At 33.6% G+C, this 26,033-nt stretch overlaps 2 protein-coding genes and 1 pseudogene across 3 annotated transcripts; 1 reads left to right on the top strand and 2 right to left on the bottom strand.

The window, feature by feature from the left end:
- The first annotated feature begins 257 nt into the window (after window positions 1–257).
- On the top strand, window positions 258–5,055 carry LOC140956335 (general transcription and DNA repair factor IIH subunit TFB4). 2 transcript variants are annotated; one of them, XR_012171444.1, is made up of 11 exons: window positions 258–468; window positions 733–827; window positions 926–1,175; window positions 1,309–1,355; window positions 1,723–1,760; window positions 1,836–1,881; window positions 2,505–2,558; window positions 2,650–2,737; window positions 2,961–3,037; window positions 3,951–4,046; window positions 4,821–5,055. XR_012171444.1 is itself a non-coding variant. In XM_073413047.1 (11 exons), exons 1-11 carry the CDS (start codon window positions 438–440, stop codon window positions 4,855–4,857), a joined length of 840 nt encoding a protein of 279 aa, XP_073269148.1. In that variant the 5' UTR covers window positions 258–437; the 3' UTR covers window positions 4,858–5,055. The 2 variants fall into 2 exon arrangements, 1 of the variants encoding a protein (XP_073269148.1); XM_073413047.1 differs by having other exon boundaries at window positions 2,669–2,737.
- A 796-nt stretch (window positions 5,056–5,851) lies between these two features.
- Window positions 5,852–8,461, bottom strand: LOC140990885 (uncharacterized). Its single transcript, XM_073460722.1, has 3 exons — window positions 7,523–8,461; window positions 6,355–6,490; window positions 5,852–6,241 (listed from the first exon to the last, which is right to left on the bottom strand). The coding sequence occupies exons 1-3, from the start codon at window positions 8,284–8,286 to the stop codon at window positions 6,047–6,049; spliced, it is 1,095 nt and encodes a 364-aa protein (XP_073316823.1). The 5' UTR covers window positions 8,287–8,461; the 3' UTR covers window positions 5,852–6,046.
- A 2,184-nt stretch (window positions 8,462–10,645) lies between these two features.
- LOC140956359 (protein EXECUTER 2, chloroplastic-like) lies at window positions 10,646–17,004 on the bottom strand (annotated as a pseudogene).
- Window positions 17,005–26,033: the final 9,029 nt, after the last annotated feature.

The raw sequence follows: 26,033 nt of genomic DNA, 5'->3' as shown, positions 1-26,033 counted from the left end.
TAGTGAACCATTATAAATCTATTCCTATTATTATATTATATCAACCGAACCGAACCGAACCGAACCGAACAAACCATGATCAAAAATTATAATTAGGGCTTTAAAAAAAATTATAATTAAGGTCGGTGACTTATACATTATAGTCTACCTGATATCAAAATTTTGTGTGTCGATTTTAAAAAAAGATATCTGGGTATTAAAAATAATTTGGGCCTAAATTTTTTTTTTTCAAGAACAGACATTAAGAAGTCCAAATCCAAATCCAGCTGACCCAATAGGCAATAGTGGCCCATTATACGAGTCATCATTCAGTCTTCATAACATGTGTCCGGTCATCGATTGTCGGCCTCAGTTACGGCGGCGAACCGCCGTGATGATTCTCTTCTCCTCAAGCTCTGCCTCCTCCAAATCTTAGTATTTGCGGACAGCAAAGGAATATGGCTACAGTTCCATCCAAGCTTTACTCAGGTCCGTAGATTACGAATCTCGTTTCGTCTTCCTGTGGTGAAAAATCAGTTGGAAGTATTCGAAAAATGTTAACTCGCGGTTTAAATCGGTTTGTATGCATGACATTCGTTGTGGAGTAATTTAGTGTATGAGAGGGCTAAAACATGCAATTTTATTCTAAAAATTAAACGATATTTTGAAAAAGATTTTCTCTGGTGTTTACATTCATTTACAATTTGTGTGTGCCGCTCATCTTGCGCTATCAATGAAATTTCTGATTTGCAGATGATGTCAGCTTACTGATGGTACTCATGGACGCAAACCCCTTCTTTTGGAACTCTGTGAAATCTAATTACCTCTTCTCCGAGTTCTTAACACATGTAATTGTTTTCCCCATTCATCCCTTCTTGAAAGAAGACTAAAACGTTTATGTTTTACCTAAAAATTGGATTTTGAAGATTAGAGCTTTTCATTGCAGGTATTAGCATTCTTGAATTCAATATTCCTGTTAAATCAGTTCAACCAAGTGGTAGTGATAGCAACTGGATACAATTCTTGTGAGTACATATTTGATTCCGCAGCTTTGCATGGTCAGAATCAAAGGGCGGAGAGTTTACTGCAGAAGTTGGAGGACTTTCTGGACAAGGATGAGTCACTTTGTCGTGAAAACTCGGTCAATGGTCCCAGTGTCTCACTTCTCTCTGGATCCCTTTCCATGGCCCTTTGCTGTATCCTCACCGTAAAAACATTTTCTTCAATTATGGATTCTTTTTTAATATTTGTACTTGATTTTTTTGTAAGCTTGCGAATGTCGTGTTGTTGCAAAATATATGTTTTGTGTGACTTATGTTGACATTTCAGACATTCAGAGGGTGTTTCGGTCAGGTCCTTTTCATCCACAGCCTCGGGTGAGTTTGAGCTTGATGCAGTTCCCTGTTTTGAAGTTATTGAATATTAGTAGCTACTTTCTAAATGATTTCCATTTTTCGTTACCGTGCGAAGAGAGGACATCCCTTCCCTCCTGTCCCCCGTGTTTCAAGCAGATACAGACATGCTACTAAATGGCTGTACATCTCAATAAAATCTGAAATATTGAAAAAATAAGTGTAATAAATTATTTAATCTGTTTTATTCTTCTCTTAATTTCTATGTAAGCCTTTTGGTATCATGAATAACTTACACAATCAGTTAACTTCTTTCCATATTTATGTTCTTTGATGTTTTTCCAATATCATTAATGGGTTTCACTGATTGATCAATGTCTGATAATGACAGATATTATGCTTACATGGATCTCCAGATGGGCCTGGACAGTGTGTATTTTAGATTTCCCAAGCTTATTCATTTATTTAAACCAGTGCATGTGCTGAATTGGTTTCATTGTGCAGATATGTTGCAATCATGAATTCAATTTTCTCTGCTCAGCGCTTAATGGTAATAGTTCAATTCATGATCATCTGCTTTTGATGACCAATTTTGATGATACATTGTGTTAATTTATCTAGTTATTTGATTTTTGGCTGGCTAAGTATGAAGAAGTAGAGCTATGAATTTCATTTAGAGTTACTCTTGAATTTGTAATTTGCTTCATTTTTTTATGTCAGCATGACAATCTTTACCTCCAAATCCAGAGTGATCTTCATTTAAGACAACAAACCAGTGTTATCTTTTGCATTCTTGTTGTTCGTGCAAGGCTTCAGTAGTTAATTGTATTACATCGAGTTATTTCAGTTATTATGTTAAGTTCTACCCCATGAAGAATGTTCAATCATTCACCAAAGTGGCTTTCTATTTTGTTCTTTAGTTTTTCAGAGTGTTGGTAGGATACTAATTGTTTGATTAAAAAGTCAATTTCCTCTGGTGCTCCAATAATATAGCTCATTTTTTCCAAAGTTACCAGTGTGCATTACTGCGTTGATGTCTGATCTTGAGGATGCCAAAACTTTTTAAACTTTGATTTTCTTGATGTGATTAACATTTCCATGGGGAAATATCATTCATGATAATCTTATAGGTCATAAGCACCTATCTGTATGTTTTTTTTGTTCCTCTTTCAGCTTCCTATTGATTCATGTGTGATTGGAGGTCGACACTCAGCTTTTCTGCAACAGGTAGCACACGTGTACTGTGTCCTGATTTTGTTCCATGGGTTATTTTTTCATCTTTAACAAGGTGTTTTTCATTGGTCTTTTGACTATCAAGGATGCATGTCTTGCAACAGGCCTCTTATATAACTGGTGGGGTATATCTGAAACCACAGCTACTGGATGGACTGTTTCAGTATCTAGCGGTAGGTACTTTTGTATACAAATATGGACAAAACTAGCTAATACACAGTTGGAGAGTAATGATATCGGTTTAGTGCCAGAAGTATAGATTTGTGGAGACAAACATTCATTACCATTATTTTGTGCATTAAGTTCAACCTAAATTTCTACTCGAAATGAGTATGAATTTTTCAGGGTTCATGTGTTTGCAGTCTGGTAATAATATTGGTTTATCCTGATATGCAGACAGTTTTTGCCACCGATCTGCATTCCCGTGCCATTTTACAACTTCCTAAGCCTGTGGGAGTGGACTTCCGTGCGTCGTAAGTTCATTGATAATTAGTGCACTAATTTTATTGAATTCGGCCAAAATTATTCTTGTCAGTGTATTGAATGTGTTATTCGTGTTCTTAGAATCTAAATGATATTAGCCTCTTCTCTATCTATTTTTATACTCGGGATTTTTTTCTCCACATTTCATCTGTATTTGCCTTATAGAAATTGCATGTATTTGGTTATTAATGTTCTCCAGGTTGGCACCTTCAATGAACCACACAAGTAATTTTTTGTGGGCCACAACTTGATTTGTGTACTTAATGCAGTGAAAGAATCCTTATCGAAATTAGTTAATTGCTGCATCTTTATTTCAATTTTGTTTCAGCGTGATCACAGTGCCGCTCATGTCCTCCTACAATATCTTTCCTGTCATCTTACTACTTTTCATCCTAACAAGCATATTTCCCGCATCTTCTGTCTAAATATTGTCTAAGAATGACAATAATTTCCCGCTCGGCCATAGCTCTGAGTTCCCTCATGTTTTTTCTTATTATCTGATATAAGCAAAAGATTTACGGTTGTAATTAATTATAATCGTTGAACTTCATTTCATTGCTTTCTTGGCAAGGTTATGAATTCTCTGTTTCTCATCGCAATCCTCCCTGGCCAAGCTTGTGTGCAAACTCATTTCCAATTTGGCTCTACCATGTAATGTGTATTTAACTGGAATGACTCACTTAATTTGATTATTAGTCCATCATGTGATTTGTATTATTGTGCGTGGATCGACTCTGGGTGCACTGTTGACATGTATCTTCATATCTCTGTCGATGTCCCACAGAAGGAGAGCAAGCAAGCATTTACTTAGTTGTGGTTTGCTGTGATAAACAGCCAAGATGACTGATTTTTTATTATTCTGTTATTTCTCGCTCTGATCTTATCTATGCCACTAACGGACAGGTGTTTCTGCCACAAAAACACAATCGATATGGGCTTCATATGTTCTGTTTGTCTGTCTATATTCTGCGAACACCAGAAGAAATGCTCAACCTGCGGGTGAGCTCCCTTGTATTGCTTGCGACTTTTGCTGATGTTATATTCTTATTAGGTAGTGTTTGCAAATGTTAAAAAAAAAGTGATATGGACTTTTCTTTTGTAAAATTGAACATCTTTTGTAAAAGAAAAATCCATAAATAATTTTTTTTAGCATTTGCAAACACTACATTTATAAATTTTCTTATCGAGCTACTAATCACTACAATTTGCTGCTGTGGTTATTATGCTGTCATGTACTCTACTCTATTGGATAGCGTGCGCACAAACACTTAGATGCCTGCACATAACAAAGCATACTTATTTGCAGACTAAGACACGATTTTTCCTCCATCATTCAAAACAAATTATATGAACCAATGATTATGTCTGATTATAAATTTTATGAAGTGGATGTAATTGAGCTGTTGGTTTCCGAAGTGCAACAATAATAAATAACCTGATTCCATTAGGCCTCAAAAGTTGGGATATTTTCGTTCTGGTGCATCTGGCTGTTTTTATGATGGCATAGCATTAGCCATCTTTTGTTCCTTTCTATTACTATATTGATTGGAACAATATAATTTAACCATAAAACAGTTAAAAAAAGTTATCTTTGCGTGGATTTTGTAACTAACATAGAATCGACAATCAAAACGTATGGTAGAAACAGGAATACTTGTGTATAAAACGGAGGATGTGTGGTTCCAACGAAAGATGAAATTGTCTTATCTGCTCTATTTTTCAAATACAATACATCCTAACTTTATTTCTCCTGCAAATTTTTTGGAACTGCAGATCAGTTTTTGGTCAATCCCAAGCACAAAACTCCTAGGACCGGATCAAAAGAGAAATACGTCTTAAGTTGTATTACCGAGTTAAATTTATGTTCTCTATGATGGTTTACTTGAAGCTATATACCCCCTCCTCAGTCATCAATTTACGCATGTTATGTAAATTTGTGTTCTATTGCATGTGCTTGGGAACCATACTATGGAATCACAAGTAAGAAGCATGGGCATTCCGGATCCTTTGTTTGGAGGCTTTTTGTAGCTAAAAGACCATGTTTGCACGCGAAAACGATTAGCGTAGTTGACTGTGGTTCTTGAATGATTTGTTGAAGGAGAAATTCTATCCCACCCCGTAGGGTGATGTCATGTGGAGTGGAGTCCATGCATGGGCTGGGCTGCACCGGGGTAAAGAAAATCGATTGGATACATGTAACGGACAGATGACAGTCTGCTTCGGCGAAGGTGAAAAGCAACTTTCCTTGGCATTGTGCCAGCAAAACAAAAGTAAACTCTTCTTCGCTTCGAAAAATAAAACGGGTTTTAGAAAATAAAAGATAATTATTTAAAATCATATCAAACATAATATAATTAATCAAATTATATTATTTATTGACATCTGCGTTTTGTTATCCCACTCATTCTATATCCTTAGCTCGTCCGATGCACAAATCAAGCCGTACTTTTGACTCTAAACCTTCTACCATTGAACTGTATGTTCATTACATTTTCGAGGCACTCACTGTGTTTCAACATACCTTTCAAACGTAAACGTGTATGTACCGTGATGCTAAGGTTTCGAAGCTGCGGTCTGTATGTACCATGATGCTAAGGTTTCGGAGTTCGATGCATTTAGCATCTCCTCCAAACGGATAGTTGGGAGTCGACCAGAGGAAGTGGTCAATCTTTGGTTGAATGTACATTAAACCCGAAACTTGGGTTGGTTGATAGCTAGTTGTATTTGAGACTGACCTCCAAATTCATAGCATAATGTTACATTTGAGAGCAGAGACAAAATTGGCTTCAAGACACTGCACTATATAAATTCAACTGACTAATTTATTTATCAAAACATTATCTCTAGAAATATAGCTCAAACTACCCTGCAACTATACTATCTGTACAGGTCCTGACATATGATATAAAATCATTTTATATATTCAGGCAATTATTCTCAACTATATAACATAATAGATAAAAATGAGAAATTTATTAGGCTGGAGACCGACGTTGTAATCAAGTGGTATCCCGGTTACAAAGATTGTAACCTGATATAAGAGAGCTCAAGCCGAAGGCAGCAAAGGCAAGGAATGACACAGAGATTGATGCACTGGCCATCAATGTAAACTGGTCTTTCCCCCAGTTAGAAATCCAGTCGTCCGCCCTCGTTGCGGCTGATGAAGATGCTGAGATCAAAAGATAAGCCAGAATCTGCAAACGCAAGAAAAAGGTGTTACTTAGCAACTAAGTGTGACAATATGCTTCAAATACGCAGAATGTGTTACGACAACTCAAACCAATGGCAAGTTGAGGCTATGACTTGCCTGATCCATTGAAAAATTAAAATGGTAACGTATATGGTGAGAGAAGACGTGATTTTCCGTGCCTAAACTGTATGCTACATCAAATGCTTGGAAACCAGAATATACAAACCCGATAATGTTCACAACTAGACAATACCTGCATATCAAAACAAGGTAAATGTTCAATATTCATCAGATACTTCGATCACAAACAGAGCATAATGAAGACTAAAGATTCTCGTGTGACAGATACAAACTAATTTGGGACTAAAGCGTTTAATGATCATGATGATTGCAAGAAAAATGAGGAAATATTAGTGATGAAATAATTTTGAGAATTCATGTGTTAAGCAGAGATTTTATAGGCGTATAGCAACGGTTGATTGCTTGGGCATTCTTNTATTCTCTAACAGGCAAGAAGCATTTGTTCCGAGAGAGCAAGAACTCAATGGCAAAGTTTCTTCAATATAGAAATCGAGTACATCACTGATTGACAGCAGCATATGATTTAAGCTGCATCCCCTAGACAATAAACCTGAGGCACCCCCATTTGTATGGGGAATTCACTGTGGTGATTCTAGCCTCTAGGTATGAGCCAAGTGGACAAGGGAGAAATGAATTAATATCTCTCCTTTTAGAAGTGATAGCATATCACCACGACTTTACACATTTCACCAAACAAATGACCGAAATTCAGGATAGTTCCATGTTTTGCCAGTGAACTTATTCTAGCTTGAACTTGGAAGAAAGTGCAACCTGGTTTCTGTCAATATGGCCTTGTCTATGGGTTTTCTAAGATCATCAATACCTAACCTAAAACGACATTGAGCCATATTTTACGGTTGAAATGCTGAATCACAAACCATCTTATGCTAGACCACAGACAACCTTCAGACACATTGTAAACAACGATGAACTGAGTTCTGACAACACCACTTTAATGGTTCCAGATAAAGCAAAGCATTCATAAAAAAAGCTTAGTTCTTCAGAGTAAAAATTGGGATCGTGCTAGACGAAGTTGCCCTCGAGTGAAGAAACAATGTAATTTTCCAAAAACTTTTCTCATCATTTATTACTAAGTTGTCCCTGCAACCCCTATCAAAGTTATTCATTCACCAAGAAACCAACTTTACACATGAAACTGAGAATAAACATGCAAGAACTTAAGGAAAAAGCCATAAGATTATACCTATACTCCTTATATCGATCAAAAGAATCACCACTCCACCCCTTAGTCTTATCAGCAGCCATAATCGAAAATGAAACCAAACATAAGATTACTTCCAACACTCTAAACACCAACTCAACCTTTCTCGCTGCTGCACTCCTCTCAGACCTCCTCAAAATCGATGCAGCCGCCCTTGAACGCCTCTCCCCCCCAACTTCATTCTCCCCACCGCCGCTACTGACATATCCTTCCTCTAAGTGACCACCGCCACCGTGGACTGCCCCTATCTTCTTCACCCCAGGTGGCGGCTCCTCCATCACCAACCTATTCAATCCCAACACTACCGGAGACCCCCCTTTCGCCGGAAATTCATGGTTCTCCGACATGGGTTTTTCCCTCCTGCCACCTTTCACTCCTGAAACGGGATAACTCCCCGTGAAACCATGATTCTCAGAGGTGGGCTTCTCCGAATGCGGCCATGGCCTCCACCCCATCCTCCCGGCTCCTGGAGAACTGACCGGAAAATTCGAAGCCCCCGGAGAAGGCACCGGAGAATAGTACTTATCAACTGAAACAACTGATTTAAGACTCTTGTTGGTTGAATTATCGTTTTCCTGTTGGAAACAAGGGTCGTCGGAGCGTAGGGGAGATTCCGAACGGAGCGGGGAGTGCCACGAGTCAACCTGGCTCGCCGTGGAATCAGTGTCGGACATTGATAAGTGGCCGTTGCTGCCTCTCCGGTGGCTTCTTTTACTATGAGTACTGCTACGGTCTGCGTTTTCCATCGGATTGAATCGCTGCCCGACGAAGATTGCGCTTTGATCTTTGTGATGGAATTTGAATTCAAAAAGGGAAGGAAAACAACAAAAAAAAGCGAAGAAAAAAGGAAATTGAAATGGAAACTTTGAGAAAGAAAATTAAAGTTAAAGCGTCTGTGGGCTTTTCTTTGTGTGTTACTTTAAACTTTGTGAAGTTTGCTTAATGTAGTTGATAATTAATATTTAAATCTAATATAATTGCAATTATACTCCAATATAAAAATAAAAATTCTTGTTATTTAAACTTTATTTTATGTTTAACCAATTTTTTTTTATGTTACTTCAAAGAAAAAAATATTTTTTTATGTGAAAAAATATAAATGACTATAATAATTAAATTAAAATAAAATGCCAATATTATAGTTTGAGAGGGAAAATAAAATGTAATATTAGAATCTAATATCGTAATTCAAAACAAATTATCTTAAGCAAGATGATATATTTAAAAAAGGGATGTAATTTCATATTTGAGAACGAAATAAATTGCATATTAGAAAAAATTTTTAAGTATTGTGATATTAATATACTTATATGATCATAATTTGAAAATTAAAATTGAGAGAAATTTTTGTAATTCCAAAAATAGAAATGGGAATTTATTAATATACCTAGTTTCACCATTGCCAAATCTATTATTGACCTTAACATAAGGGGAGCAGCATGGAGATAATAATAATATTAAATATTATTATTCATCTAATTCAATAACCTATAATTCTTATTATAAATAATCCTTATCTAGTACCAGCAAGTCAATAAATATTGGGATCAGTCTCCCTGGTATTACTTTTTTAATTGACCAATGAACCAATTTACAATTCTAAAAAAAAATTATTTAAATGAAATACTTCGTATCAATATATGTGGGCATAATATGAAATGTAAATAAAGAGAACACTATTGAAGTTAGAAGTATTCAAATTTCGGATAAAATCGAAAATCCAAACCGAAAAACCAAACACTGAATCGAACCGAAAATCGAATTTTATAATTCGGATATAAATGTTAAACCGAAATTATTTGGTTTGATTTCGAATTATATATGTCAAAACCGAACTGATTGAAAAAATCGAAATTTCATTAAATTAATAATTTTATTTTTATGATATATTTTTTGAGATGATATCAGAGAATGATGAATTATTTTGAATAATATTTAGTTAGATTGTTGTTTATGTAATTCATTTAGACTTTATATTTAAATGTTTTACTAAGAAATCATGTAAAAAGATAACATATTATATTTTATAATATATTTATATTATTATTTAAATAATTGTATCAAAAACGAAATAATCGACAGAAATAATCGAACTATTTCGGTAGAAAATCGAACCGAAGAAAAATGGTTCGGATATCGGAATATATATTTATAAAACCGAAAATTAAAAAAACCCAAATAAAAAATCGAAAACCTAACTAACTGATGAACACCATGAAATAATATTTATGCTTTATTTGATTTCTTCCCATGTGTCTTTCGTGATGCACATAAAAAAAAACAGAGCAGTCTTCATGTTCAAATCTGCTTTTCAAGTCACTTTCACACTCACTCAAAGTATATTTCATTTAATGATAGCCCACTGATAATTCCACCTTTCCACCTCTCACTTTTCAATTGCTTCCTCGTGAATTAATTTCCCAAATTTATGTACAAAACGTCACCAATATAAAAAGCGGACAAGTCTTTGAAAACTAAGTGTACATGTGTGGCTAAGGTTACCAAATTACATTTTTGTAATCTTTATTTTTGGCTGTCATTCAATGACAGATTCACACTCTTTTCCATCAATACCCTTTTTTCAAGTCTCTAGTTGCCTTCCCTTTAACTCAATATTAGGGAGAGGACACAGCCAGAATTTCGGAAGGATGACGACCTAACCTTCTGGTAAATCACAGCCTAGAATTCCCGGTGCTAATTTTAAGAAATTCCATTGAACTAAACTTCAAGAATTTACTGCTAAGAAATCGAAATAGTTATCTTTAATCAGCTTGCAGGACATTTCCTCCTATGTTTCATCGTTCAGATCCTCGTTCACTCGAATTTCGAAGGATAGAAAACACAAGAGGATCTTTTGAAGAGTGAGCATCTCAAGGGCAACAAGGATATAAAGAAATGGAGATTTTTAGGCTGGCTTTTCCACTTTTTACGTGCACAAAAAAGTTGCCAAGATCAAAAGTGTCCTTTTACACTAGTGTTCCTTTCTTTACTTAGCTTCATGCTGTCTACCCAACCATTCACACAATTTTTTATAATTAAACTATGTATCGGTTGATGAAATAGGTAAGAATATTCCTATATATCTAATTCTATTTTTATTATACATGATAATCATGGTTCTCCAGGAAAGAAATTACACCTAACAAATTACATTCACAGGATGATATTTTACCAAACTACAGTACCGGAAGGCTTCATCGCCTTCCACACCAGATCAAACATACGCTTCTTCTATTATCATTTCATGCACAACCACCAAGTGTCAAAATTTCTCCAGTCATTGGACAAGATATAACAACATTAAAACAAAAAAGAAAAAGAAAAAGGTTGCTCGAAAGTGTCAGCTCCAAAATCTAGCCGCAACAAGTACATGATTTTTGCTGGTTCGACTTACTCTGGTAGTTTCAAACGATGGAACAGCACGAGAAAACTTTGTTCGGGAACAACATAAAGAAAACCAAGGTCCGCACCTTTCAAGTATGGTCCCAAGCCCTGTGCAATCAACGAGAGTGATCAATAAACAGTGCAACACTAGAGCTAAAATTTGATAGGCATTTGTGCATGAGATTTCATTACCTTGCCGTTTAGTTGTAACAGTTCCCCCTCAACCCACTTCAGATTCTGGAATCCGAATTCTGCAATCCTTCCTTGGCCTCTGAAACTTGCAACCTGAAAGAAAGTAAACACGTGTTTTGAAGTATCTAACAGAAGAACTTTAATCTTTTGTTAAAGGCGAATCTTGCTGAGGTTTGGCACAGTACAATAACAGGAAGTCTTTATCCCTCTAAGTGGGATCATCCTCACTATTGTGCTATATCCTCGTTTATATTTAAATAATTTTATAGTTTTTTGTTGTCCCTAAACAAGTTTTTTTCCTTTCTTTTCCTCGGTCAATGCATGTATTTGTCATGATCTCACATAAACCTAATCGAGTAATTTATCAGTCGCCTATGTACATATCCATCTTATCCTATGTTGCATGGATTCGGGTACGGATATCGTATCGAATACGATCCGGATACGACAATCAAAATTTGAAAATATAAGACATGATACTGCTATGATACGGCAATCATTAAAATATATATAAAATCATTCAGCAGCGGCGGCGGCAACAGAAAGGGAGGCGAGATGACGAGCGTGTGAAGAGACGATGAAAATTGAGAGCCGATCTGCAGAAAGAAGACGATTAGAATTTATTTAGGGATTTAAAAAGAAAAAGCCAAAGCCCAAGCCAAAGCCAAAGCCCAAGCCCAATTCCTTTTAAATTATTTTACAATTAGTCCCCAGAAATTTGAACTTTTTTCAATTAACCACTAAAACTTTTAAATATTTGCAATTTTGCCCAAAACGTATCCGAAAAACGTATCCAAGCCGTATCCATGACATGTCCTTGCCGTACCCAAAGCGTATCTGACTGGTCAACCCTAAAAAAGTCAACAACATTGATTTTGCCGTATCCGACCCGCGGTATCCGTATCCATGTCCTATACTTCAAATTTTTTTTTTAAGACGTCCGTGCTACATAGATCTTATCTTAATCGCGTCTCTCAATAAGCGCAACACTGACTTTCTCTCTAACGTTCTTATTTCTGGTCTTATCCATCCTCGTGTCAGCACATCCATGATCCACCTTAACATCCTCGTCTCTGCAATTCTCATATTTTGCTTGTGTGCTCGATTTACTGCACAATATTCAGCTCCATTTAACATAGCAGCTCCAGACAGTTTGGCACAGTAAGGTGGAAAATTTTCCAGCTTTGCAGCTTTTGAAAAGAAAGCAAGTTCTATACTTTCTCCCAACTCAAACAATACTCATTTTCATTTGTTGTTTTAGTTTCATAATCATTTTGAACCTTCTTTCCCTTCTTCATTACCGTCATTATATCACTACTCTATTGCAAGTAAGATAAAGAATTCAAGTGTACTCAGTGGAGAGGAGGGTCACGAGTATATACCACTCCAAGTTCATCTGGGTACATTCCCCGATTAGCAAGCCGCTTACCTCTCCCAAGTTTAGCGCGAAAAGTCACCTAGACAGATGTCGGGCACAAGGTTAGTATATATATTCAACAAATTAAACGCTAAATGAGAAATGGACCAAACTCTAACCTGCCCTGCTGCAACATTCAAATCGCCGGTCAGCTTAACTGCCTCGACATACTCGAAGAACTCCATGTCAGAATATTTTTCATCAGTATTCACAGTCCAGCTGCCATATTTCCGCCTTAATTGAACCACCTCAGTGCCATAAGGGCCAAATGCACCAACATATAGACCTGAAGTAACGATAATACATCTCGAGTGAAAAAGGGTTCATTTGTATCAAAATAAACGTGCATGGGAAAAGGGCAAGAAGGTAAACTCACCATCAAATGGATCAAAATCACCTTGGGGGTGGTAATACGACTAAAATTTGTGTACTCAGATAATCTATTCTGCTTCTGAGCATGACTGACAGCAAGCTTAACCATTTCTCGAACATCTTTCGAAATCTATAGCGATCACAAGATAATTTGGAGTTATGAAATAAATCCACATTAAGCATTAGATGATTGAAAACAATGGATACACATATAGAGTCATTCAAAACAAGACCCATTATTCAAGGTGGCAAAACATTTCTAGTGCAAAATTTCAAAATCAATAACCACATAGGAAATGCTAAATTGGAGTACATGTTCCATGAAAAAGAAGACAAGATCACGATATCCCCAAGTTTCCCCAACCTAACAGGAGGTAAATGCAGAAGTAAAATTTATTGGATTAAACGTGCACTTTTTCACAGATGCAATATTCATTCAAAACAGAACCTTTGGAAGCACCGGATTATTAATTGGTTTTTCCTATGACTTTTTCTTTCTTCAATAAAGTACACTCAACTTATGTTTCATTCATACCTTAGAAGAAACTTTATCAGAGCCCATAAACACCTTTGCCACATCAGGAGGCATAAGCTCAAAAACACTTTGGGCAGTGATAGCAGCGACTACCTTCACATTTGATGCTGCATTTTCTTCTGCATCATTATCTTGATCTCTCTTTAGAATATGCAACACAAAGGAATCCCTCTCAGCATCTTTTATATTAGCTGGGACACGAACAAACTCATCTTTTGAATGACTGTCTTCTTTGTTGTGCAGTACTCCTCCAATGTAAAGTTTCATGTCTAAATTCCTTTCATCTTCCAATGTGTCATTATCTGCTTGAGCAGTAACTCGATCTTGCTGATTGTCATCTATATCACCCGCTTCCTCCAAATCCTCACTAATCGTATTTTCATTATCTTCTCCTATCAGTTGCCTCACAGTATCCTCAGTTATATCTTCGGTGGCATTAACTTTCATTACTTTAAACTTCAGTTCTGGAATTTTTTCTTTAAGAAAATTCATGACACTTTTTATTCCTTCTTCAGCTCCTTCCGTATCAATACTTTTTACTTTTCTTTTTTCTGCTTCACTTTCTTCTACTTTATCATCAACTACTGGTGTTATATCCTCAATCTCACTTGCTGATGGCTTAGTGGATTTATCAGACGATGTACTTGAATTTTCCGAATTTCCTTTAGTTCGTTTTAGAAATACAACCTGTAAAGATGCAATGCATAAGAAGTTTTCTGAGGAGATGATAAATCTATATAATTATCAGAAAGATGGATGGCGCGCAATTTCAGGTGTAAAGGGCAGAACATAAGCCACAGCACTTACTACAGGAGTTTTGAAACATGCGTGGACTTGGCCTCATTTTCAGCAATACGATCAAATTTCTTGTATGTATAAAACAATTCATGGATAAACATAGGCGAAAGAAGCTTGATTCAACCCTATGCTCATAAATTCTGAATTCATCCCAAGTAAACTGATATTTCTCATGTAAAGGAGAAATATTCTCTGACTCGGAACTCAAAATGAGAGAAGTACAGAATCAAATAAGTTTTCTGTGGCCAACCAATTAGTTTATGGTCGAAGAAATTGGTTGTCCAGGATTTTTGTCTGTGTTACACTGTGCACAAATGCTTAAAATTACTATTTTTTTAAAAAAATAAGAAAAACTTCCAACGGAATAATTCGACATTTAGTCATATCTAGCAGTAGAAATTGATAAGACTATTCAGATCACCTGCATCTTGTGCGTCCCATTTGCGTCTTTAACCACAAATATTTCGAACAGCGGAGTTCCAAGAGATGAAGCGACCAACTGCCTGCAATAATTTCTCATTACCGGAGACTTCATGCTTGCATAATTAAGAAGATCAAAACAAGAAACTCTCTTTAATTTCTTAGTATCACCTTGGACTATAACTTCTGCCTACAAATCTGCCCATTCCAGGAGTGATACGAATCAATCTCCCAAAAGGATCATCTGGATCCTCAGAATAGCCAACCCACCAACCAACCTGCATGCATGAAATAAATTATGAGCCATGTCAGATTTCTAACGTTTGAGTAAGAAATTGAACTAATGAAACGAGGAACAAAAAAGATGAGCATCTGCATTGTATTTTTCCGTATCTACCGGCCCTTGTCACATTTTTTTGCATGTATGGCGTGTGCTAACAACTAGTAGATAAGAACTTAGGAACTGAGGATATCAATGCCCTCACCGGTCTCATTTATGAGGAAAATACAGGTCTTATTATCAAGTTTTATTTCGTGTACTTGATATATAATCAGACAAAACTTAAGGTGTAAGTTGTACAATATTCTGCTACTCGGAGTTCCCAAATTAATATCTATCATTAAAAGGAACTGGGAAAGAAGGTTGACGCAATGCATTGGCATTTATAGACCGAGAAAGATGGGAAAGGCAGAGTAACAAAAGTAGGAAACCAAATAATCAATAATCAAAATAGAAAAGCATAAAAAAGCTATCAGTTTATTACCAGACCACTTCCTGTACTTTGACATAATCTTGAGGCATCTTGGTAACGTTCTTCCTTGATTGCATACTGTAATAAACAGGAACTGATCAAATTATTTGAAAATTTACTCACATAATTTAATTTGAATACTAATTTACCTTCAATTGAGACATAATTTCAGTAATACTATCCTTTGAAGTTGTCTCTGCAATTGCTTTTTTCAACTTAGCAGCTTCCTGGAAGTCTTCACTCTCTATTGCCTCATCCAATTGAAACTGTGAACTACAAGAAGTCATAATTTCTCAAAATGGAATAAGAATTTCTTCTTCCTATAAATCACTCCATAAATCAGAGGTCCCATTCAGTCTCAAATGCTTAGGCAAACAAAACACACCATGCCACATAAGTCAAACATAAACCAGGCCACAGAAGTCAAATATGACAGTTGAGGTACAATCACAAATACCACCCGGGAAAAAAATCATGTTCGAAAAATGAGCTAACCTACCTACGAAAGGACAACCTATCATTTCCTTAGAACTAAATATTTACCATCACGAAACAACACATACATTAACCACTTGCAACCAAAAAATGTGAAAAATTTACGCAAATTTAATAAAGATATTTGGTTCTAACAGACAGTAACAAAAACTTAAAGTTCGATTCCATAGTTCAATTTGGAGAATATAACGGACTAAAACCACTCAGCCAAAACTTTTTCAAGGCCCTTCTCATCCTATACTAAATGTTGCTATGGCTTTTGAGTAGGGATGCAACTTCATATATTTTGATATCCAGTACGACTGCCTCGGGTCAGTAGCACCTTCAAAATCCTGCTAGAATAGATTAATGCACATACATAAGATACAACCAAAAACATATGTATTATCCCAGAAAATCAAGACCTAAAGCAATTCTGATTGTAAATTCAACAGTATAAGCCATCATGCATAATAATACCAAAAACCCATTTCTCAAATNAAAAAAAAAAAAAAAAAAAAAAAAAAAAAAAAAAAAAAGACAACAACAACGATCAACGCACAAACTGTGTTCATAAACATCTACAAGAACCGGTGCGTGCAAAAACTGAACCTTGAGAACAGAAGTATAGCTCTCAGCCTGCTCAATCTCCGAAAAATGGCGCGTCCACCTATTCCAATCCCAATCTGCAGATGATGTTGAAGAACAAGAAATGCTACTATTACTGCCAGAATTGCCATGATTACCATTCCTAACATTACTCCGACAACGGAAAGCCAGCTTTAAATTCTTGCTTCTAGTAAGAAGAACTATATTAGCAATATTGATTGACTTATTCTTGGAGAAAGGGACGGTTTCTAGTGAAGATGATGAGAAAGGTCGGAGCTGGGGCGGAGGAACGGCGGAGTGTCCAGTCGCCCAAGCATTGGCCACCGCCATCTTGAATTCTTAAGCTTAATTTGCAATCTTGAAACGTGGGTTGGGGCTATCGAAATGATTTTCACCCTCTTTTCCTAATTTTTTCTGCAGTATTGAGATATTTTGTGAATCGAAAGAGTTGGCGTTGTTATAGATAGAATGGCATCTCTAGCTGAATAGAATAATTCTCGGGGAAAATAGGACATCGGAATTTGTGAAAGTGTTTATTTAAAAAAAAAAAAGAGCGGAATTGAATTTATTTTATTAATTTTTATTTACCATTTAAGGTTTGGAATAAAAGTGAATCGTGAAGTTGTTTTACCAAATGTTTTCTTAGTGTGTTTCTTTTTTCTTTTTTTTTTTATCTTTTTGTCTTTCATACAAATGTCTTTTTTTTTCATCTTTATCTTTTATTTTCTTCTTACCTTTATTAGGTAGGTCCATATCAAATTGATCACAAACTTCACCTAATTGTTTTTGTTCAAGTAAATTATGTCTTTTAATTTGATTATTTAATTTTAATTCATTACAGATAGCTAAACCCTCTTGAATACAAATGCTTATTAATTTTTCATAAGTATAATTTTCATAAGGGATATATATGTCATCTTTTCTTAAAACTTTTCTAATTCTCTCAGCAAATAGAAAAGGTAAACCATTTATAAACTTAGCTTTCTATAAACTATTATTACAGTCTGATATCTCATAAATTCGAGATAAAAAGGTATATTTATACCATCTAAAATCAGTAAGTGTTTTACATTTTAAATTACTTAATAAAGTACGAATTTGTTCACTATTATCAATGAATATACCAGTGAAATGATCAATCATTGTCATAATTAAAGAATATACTACATTTTTCTAATTGAATATTATTTTCAATTTTTATTGAATTGAAAATATCATCTTTCTGTGATTGATTTAAATAATTATCCCACCAACATTTAAGTTGACCAGTAAATCCTGCTATAATCATTCTAGCAATATTTTTATCAGTATTACCTGAAGTTTTACACACAGTACTATACATAAGCATTCTGTGAGCAGTATTATAAATTTGTTTATCACTAACTCCATCAATATTCCATTCATAAATACTTTTCCCATTATAACTATTAGAGAAAATATATTCTTATTCTTCAACAAGAACATTGTAGGACCGAGCGCTTGCCGCTTTACCAAAAGCTATAGCTATTGGTAAAGCGGTAAGCACTCGGTCCTACAATTGGTATCAGAGCCAAGGTCACGGGTTCGATTCCCATTGATTGCAAGGAGTGCAATTATTAGGAGGGAGATTGTTGGGTGCAATAATTGTCCCTGCTTGGTAGAGCGATCGAACTATGGTGCTTGAGTTGCTGTGCAGTTTAAAAGATTTGAGTTGCACCATTACTACTAGCTATAACTATTGGTAAAGCGACGAGCGCTCGGTCCTACAAACATCCATGGGAGTAGGTTTATCATAATAATATTTAGATTTGGTAGGTTTATTTGCCCATATTATTTTATTAATTTCTTCATCAGAAATATTATTATTATCAAACTCTTCATTAAGAGTATTTAAATTAAGATTTTTAAATTTTTCTTATAACAATTTTTCTAAATCAGAAACAGAAAACTTAAATTTAAAATCTTTTATTTCTGGAGGGGATTTAACAGAAGAACTAGCAATAGAAACAATATTAGTCTTTGGTTCTTGTATATGAACATCTGATTTAATTTGATGAATAGCTATAACTATCTTATCTATTCTATCTTTAAGAGAATTTATTTCTTCTCCTATTATAATTAAATATAAATTTGTATAATTTTGTTTTCTAAAATTTGATTAATATGTTTAACAGTGATTTGTAACATATCATTATCAAACAATTTTGAAAAAGCAGTGAAATTTAAAACTTTATTATTTTTTTCTATAATAAAATATTGTTGAGGAGGATAAACATATTTTTGAATCTGTCCAGAAGAAAGTTTATAATTTCTTTCAAGAATAGAAATATAATCTATAATAAATGTTTTTAAAAACCAAGGAACAAAATGTATTAATTTATTTTGGTTTTCACAGTATTTATAAAATTCTGTAACAATATAATCAAACTCTTCTTCAGAGAAACTTTTAAAATACCAATTTCTGAAAGATTCTCATTTGGGTAAATAAAATTCTGCATTGATCTTTGCTCTAGCAAAAGATCTTTTCGTAAAATCAATTTTTTGTTTACTATCCATTAAATAGTAAAATTCATTTCTGAAACAGTATCAGTTTCTTTAACTTTTTGAAAGTTACTTTGATGAACAATATTATTTTGATTAATAATTAAATCTTCTGCTGAAGATTCTGTTTTTTCTCTGATTTGAGAGGTTGAAGCTCTAGAAGTTTGTGGAATATCCACCATATAATCTAAAGGTGAAATAAATGAATGGATAGATCTTGATCTAGCACAAACAGAAGAGGGTAATAATCTTCTTTGTTCATTATTAAACTGTATTTGAACAGATCCTTCATTATTTTGAATAACTTGCTGTAAATCTCTATTTATTATAGGATTTCTAGGAACAACTTGTTCAATAATCCAATTTTCTGGAAATTCTATTTCTTCCCATTTTATAGATCTACGAGTTGTAATATTAGATCTATTAAAATTAGTTTATATAAGAATAGTTTCATTTAATTTTTTATCTATTCTTTTACACATAGGGTTTAGTGTAAATAATAGTTTATAATAAATACGATAACAAATACAAATAACTTCTGTTCCAGGAGTATAATTATAACCATGAGTTTTAGCATTTAATGTTAAAGAATCTAATATATTAATATCAGACAGAGATAAAGATAAATTTGGATAAACATCAAAAAATACTGAACCATGAGACAGACTAGATTAAATAATTCACATAAGGGATTGTTTCCAGTTTAAATTTCTACCATATCTTAAAGCTGCTATAAAGCTTTTTGGTAAACCTTCTAAAGTTAAAGGTCTAAAAATAATTTGAATTAAACCTATATGAATAAATCTATAATTTTTCATATAAAGTGAAATATCTTTATTGTTTAACAATCTAATAATCATTTCTTCATTATCAAGAGGTATCGAAGATTCTTTAGTTTTTACTACCTGTTTAAAACCAATTTTCTCAAAGGTTCCTAACTTATAGATCATTTTGGATTCTATCTTAGGAATAGTCCATTTATTCAATAAATCTAAATTTTCAGGTAAATCATATTCTACATTTAAACTGTTTTGAACAGTTTCTTTCATACCAAATATATTCATTTAATAAAAGTGCTAAATCATAAACCAAACTATTTACATGGCTCTGATACCACCTGAGGCTTGGAATAAAAGTGAATCTTATACGTGGGCGTTGTTTTTACCAAATGTTTCCTTAGTGGCTTTCGCACATATGGAGATTATTGATTTCCAGCCTATATACCATCTTCAACTCAAACTGAGCTAAGAAAAAGAGACATTTAAATTCCAGAATAATAATGAATATAAGGTTCTTATTTGGAACTTTTACAAAACATAAAAGTATTTATGAAAGATATATCAAAGAAATTAAACAATAGAGAATTTTACCGAGATACCTTTGAAAAATAAATTCATAAAAAAATCACCCATAAACGCTTTAAGCGCCATTTCTCGGCTAAGCAGCCTGAAGGGCTACAACATGAATTTATTATTTCTTGGTTTCTCGAACCTTGTGTTCACCTTTTCCTGGCTCATCTTTTTACCTTATGTTCTAACCAAAGACTCTTATATTACATTAAATTTCAAAATTTTAAATAAATCTTTTATTATCTCAATTTCATTCCAAGTTACAAATAAATATAGATTATGTCATATTAAGGTAGTATGATTTAGCACGAATGATTTAGCATGTCATTCAGGCTAATATATGAAATATAAATATTAAAAAACAGAAAATAAAAACAGAAAATAAATAACAGTAAACTTACATAATTGTAATCAGTATAGAAGCTTTGATTGAATAAGTGGAAACTTTTATTAAGAATGATTGTTTACAAGAGAGGAATAGAGGGGAGCAAACTCGACCGTGTTCTCTAAGAACACATAATAAACCTATATATAGATGGAAGAGCCGGACATGAAACCCCGGATTCTAACTAAAAATATAAACAGTACAATGCTTTATTAAAAAAATAGTAACATGGTTACAAAATTCAAAAAGTCTACCGTGATTGTGATATGCCACCCACTTGTTGATGTGATATGCCGCCTAGTTGATGATGATACGGCTTGATTAAAGATGAATATTCTAATCATCTTTAATATTATCTTTTATGGAATTCTTGAGATTTTCAAAGATATAATTAATTTTAGAAAATTGAGGAATATCATCCTCTGGTTCTTGTGCATCTTGCATATGCATTAGATGAATAAATTGATTTTCACTAGATTCAGACGCCATTGATTTATCTGACTTTGAGTCTGAGCATCCAATATTCTTATAAAGACCCTTCTTCATTTCTTCAATATAAACCTCAATTATTTTTTATTTTGAATAAATCACAGAATATTTCTAAGTGAGAATCTTTAATGGACTCATAGAGGTTTTCTCCTTTTCTTGTTGATTATGAAATTATTTCTGATATAACAAAATTTTTTCCTCCATTTGATGAAGAGTGTCATAGCCATAAGGCTTTCCTGTTTCTGGATCATCTCGCAATAATTTGTCCCAAAATTTAGTGGAATTAACTCTCGATATGCAAGGGATACCTTCATCAGTGTACCCAAATTCTGGTTACCATTTCCAGATCCATGGGATTCCAAATTCTATGAAAAACAGTTTTTTCATATATCCAATGTTCAGAAAATGATTTTTTAATACTTGGAGAAATATTTAACCAAGTATTCATGGGTTTTATAAAAACCTCTGGCAAAATTTTTGCTGCTGGAACAAATATTTTCCACCAAATTAAAAACTAATTTGGAACAGGGTTATGAGAAACATTTTCACAAATCTTTAGAAACCATGTATGTTTCCTCTTTTCATTTTCATAAAATAGAGTTTTATTAAAACTCTCAATATAATCCCAAAATTTGAATTTAAAACCCATTTTATGACTTTCAGAATAAAATTCTTTTTCAACCAATGGAGATATACCCCATTCTTCAATAGATATTATCTTTTTGATAATGAACTTGGAGAAGTTAAGACTTCCTTTTTGCTGGGTATTATTGAAAAAGTGAGTTATATCAACACTTTTTGTAGATATTAGAAGATTTTCATAAAATCCTCTTTGTTTGTAAGAACCATATACATATGATGTATTGGTTAAGTATCTTTCCATGATAGTCAATAGAGTTTTCTCCCATTGAGTATCTTTTTTTTCTATAAGAAGAATTAATTCGCGATGTTTTGTCTCTGTATATAGAGTTGAATCATTATCATCATCTTTTATGATATTAGCATATGATGCTGAAGCTAGAGAATCTGTATTATTTCTCTGCTTTTGTTTCAAAAATTCTCGAAACTCATTGTATAACTCAATATTCTGCTCAGTATTATTGGATGATGAACTGGATAAGTTTTGGGCTATTAGTCTTTGTTTGCCATGCTGTGCTATAATATTAGGGGGTTTTCTCCTACCACCTCGTCCTCTATAAGAGGATTTTCCTCTGCCTCGAGAATTCATATCTGTAAATAAAGATATTAAGATAAATATTCTCGAGTTAAAAAATCAGGTAAGTGATTATCTTCACCTTTTTTATAAATAATTTCAAAATCAAAGGGGGCTAAATGAACCTGCCATCTTGCAAACATTTGTTTAGACACATCATGTATAAAATCTTTATTAAACATAAATTTTGCAGATTTGCAATCAGTTTTTATAATAAACTTTTGATTATATAAATCATCTTGAAATTTTAAAATACATCTAACAACGGCTAATATTTCTTTCGCCACTGTAGAATAATTTTTCTGGGCATTATTCCATTTTCCGGAATAAAAACGAATAAAATATTCTTGTTTAGTTTGGGGATCTTTTTGTTTCAAAATTCTACCAAAACCTATATCAGAAGCATCTGTTTCTACAATTTTATCCCATTGAGGATTAGCAAGTATGAGACAAGGAAGATTTTTAACTTTTCCTTTTATAATCTGAACAGCCTTAGTATGCTTATTTGTCCATGGTAAAGGATTTTTCTTTAGTCTATCATATTATATAGCAGAATCTTGAGTAAGATTTTTAATATAAGGAGAAATATAATTTAAACTTCCTCAAAATCTTTGTAACTGAGTTTTATCAGTTATAATATCAGTAAATTTTGAACTAAATTCTATACTTCTTTGAATATGAATTATTTTTTCTTTTTTCAATCATATGTCCTAAAAATCTAATATTAGTTTGAAATAAAATCATTTTAGATATGAAAATAACAAGACCATTTTGTATAACAATATTTTTAACATTTCTAAATGTTTAAAATGTGTTTCAATATCATTTGAAAAAACTAAAATATCATCAATATAAACAATTATAAAATTGCTATACTTATAAAAAATCTATAATTTTTCATATAAGGTGAAATATCTTTGTTATTTAATAATTTAATAAACATTTCTTCATTATGAAGAGGTACCGATGATTCTGTAGTTTTAACTACCTGTTTAAAATAAATTTTTTCAAAAGTTCTTAATTTATAGATCATTTTAGATTCGATCTTAGGAATAGTCCATTTATTCAATAAATCTAAATTCTCAGGTAAATCATATTCTTCATTTAAATTGTTTTGAACAGTTTCTTTCATACCAAATATATTCATTTAATAAAAGTGCTAAATCATAAACCAAACTATTTACATGGCTCTGATACCACCTGAGGCTTGGAATAAAAGTGAATCTTATACGTGTCGTTGTTTTTACCAAATGTTTCCTTAGTGGCTTTCGCACATATGGAGATTATTGTTTTCCAGCCTATATACCATCTTCAACTCAAACTGAGTTAAGAAAAAGATACATTTAAATTCCAGAATAATAATGAATATAAGGTTCTTATTTGGAACTTTTACAAAACATAAAAGAATTTATGAAAGATATACCGAATAAATTAAACAACAGAGGATTTTACCGAGATATCTTTGAAACATAAATTCATAAAAAATCACTCATAAACGCCTTAAATGCCATTTCTCTGCTAAGCAGGCTGAAGGTTTACAACATGAATTTATTATTTCTTGGTTACTCGAACCTTGTGTTCACCATTTTCTGGTTCATTTTTTTACCTTATGTTCTAACCAAAGACTCTTATATTACATTATATTCCAAAAAGTTAAATAAATCTTTTATTATCTCAATTTCATTCCAAGTTACAAATTGTTGAAAAATTATTATTCCCAAGAATTTTGGTGTATGACAAAAACTAACGAGCTCGAAATCAGCTGTGGTTCGTTTATAAGATATGCATCAGTTTGACCGCTTCAAAGCTCAAAGGAGTTTCAACCGCTTACTTCAAGACCGATAGCATATTCAACTTGAAACTTAATGTATCTCAGAACCGGATCATTAAAGAGAACTATTTATTGCTCAAAGACATTCTCTGACCGGCCTAATACATTCAAAGTATTACACCGCCTTGAAGTCAACGCATACTTATATCAGTTCCAAGATTGATATACATTCAATTATTTTTTCCAGAAAGAGGAAGACCAAGCATAGACTTAAAGCTCTGTTGCCCATAACAGTTTCCTTAAAAGGAACTCCTCAAGAAAAGCGACTCAGAACGATGCTGTGCAAAAAGAACATTAAATGCGTTTATCAAAGATCATTTAATGCTCAACATATCGACAGCAACACGTCTGTACAGAGAATCAGGTTAACGTTGTTATGTCCTTTCCGACCGTTAAGGAAATCGTGTATATTAACGGAAGAGTATGCTGGCAGAAATTCTCTCGATTCTCAGCTGCAATATTACAACTCGCTTGCATATTCAAAAAGATCTCAGAGCACTCTTAAAAGTTCATATACTCCATCGCTCAATCAGCACGCATAGAAAGAGAAATTTATCTGATCATCTAAGGATCATTTACGTGCTACTAAATCAAAACCATTCATATCATTAATCCTTTGGTGTGGAGACCCGGATGCTAATCATGTTCTTAATCATCATTGGGACAATTTAATCAATTATAATCAACAGGGTCTAATTTTTTTTTTTATACAAGATCACATACAGAACGTGCGGGTAATCGTTCTGATATACATGTCAGTATTAAAGTACAAGTCTTGTACATATCAGTATAAAAGTAAAGTACAAGTCTTGTACTATATACAATCATTTACACTAAGGTTTAACAACTAAATAGCAAGTGTCCAAACCCTATCTCTAATCAAAGTCCGTAGTCTCCACTCTAATCACGATCTCTCTTCATCTCCTCGACCCTGATCCTGTCCCACCTGTTGCCATGCACACATACAAACACGACAACAGCCGGATAACTCCGGTGAGAAATATATCCCAGTATAAATCAACGAAACATGCAATCATATAAACAATGTAAAAGCATGTAACAGATATTAGTAACATGTATCAAAATCTGAAACATAACCAATATAAAATCGTCAATCAACTCATGACTCCATGTCTCAGACTAGACTCATTCCTAGTCTAGGGATCCCGGTTTCCAGACGATGGTATTCCTATATCGACCAACAGTAATAGAAGAAACTCCGATTCTATCCACGTCGATATAACCAAACATCCAGTGTCTTGACCTATCCGTCACAGACTGTGGCAGTATCGCCAATACACTATCTTGTGACATCGTGCAATGTGCCCGTGGCGATCCCACCACTATCAGGCACTTCTGTCACAAGATCACTCGTCTAATACTCGTCTAATACATACTCTCTATAAATCAATAGAACAAGCATATCAAATTAAATCAATGCCTATAATAACAATAAGTATGTGATTTAGGGAAACTCAAGTATTTCCTACTTGAGTCGATCTCCCAATCTCACATTGACTTATACCTTTCGTTTGTAGTCTCGGTCTAAAGCAATTGAAGTTCTGAACTAAAGAGTGTCTCTTTAAATCTGAAACGATATATCAAGAATCATAATATCAATATTTCATTCTCAATTCAACACTAAATCTGATTAATCTGAATATAATTCAAATCAACGGCATAACGGCACAATCCCGATATTCCCGTCAATACAATATCCACAACTATCAATTACAATCCATAACCCATATCT

Source organism: Primulina huaijiensis, chromosome 13 (assembly GCF_012295235.1).
Source record: "Primulina huaijiensis isolate GDHJ02 chromosome 13, ASM1229523v2, whole genome shotgun sequence".
Classification (NCBI taxonomy): domain Eukaryota; kingdom Viridiplantae; phylum Streptophyta; class Magnoliopsida; order Lamiales; family Gesneriaceae; genus Primulina; species Primulina huaijiensis.
The sequence above is the reverse complement of the archived record's forward strand: the minus strand, read 5'-3'. Positions and strand labels throughout refer to the sequence as shown.

Coding starts and splice junctions, on each gene's coding strand:
- LOC140990885 (XM_073460722.1), bottom strand. CDS start 8,286: ATGGAAAACGCAGACCGTAGCAGTACTCATAGTAAAAGAAGCCACCGG. Junction 6,491..7,522: donor GATCGATATAAGGAGTATAG/GTATAATCTTAT, acceptor TTTGATATGCAG/GTATTGTCTAGTTGTGAACA. Junction 6,242..6,354: donor TTAATTTTTCAATGGATCAG/GCAAGTCATAGC, acceptor TTGCGTTTGCAG/ATTCTGGCTTATCTTTTGAT.
- LOC140956335 (XM_073413047.1), top strand. CDS start 438: ATGGCTACAGTTCCATCCAAGCTTTACTCAG. Junction 2,559..2,668: donor ACTCAGCTTTTCTGCAACAG/GTAGCACACGTG, acceptor GTCTTGCAACAG/GCCTCTTATATAACTGGTGG. Junction 4,047..4,820: donor AAGAAATGCTCAACCTGCGG/GTGAGCTCCCTT, acceptor TTGGAACTGCAG/ATCAGTTTTTGGTCAATCCC.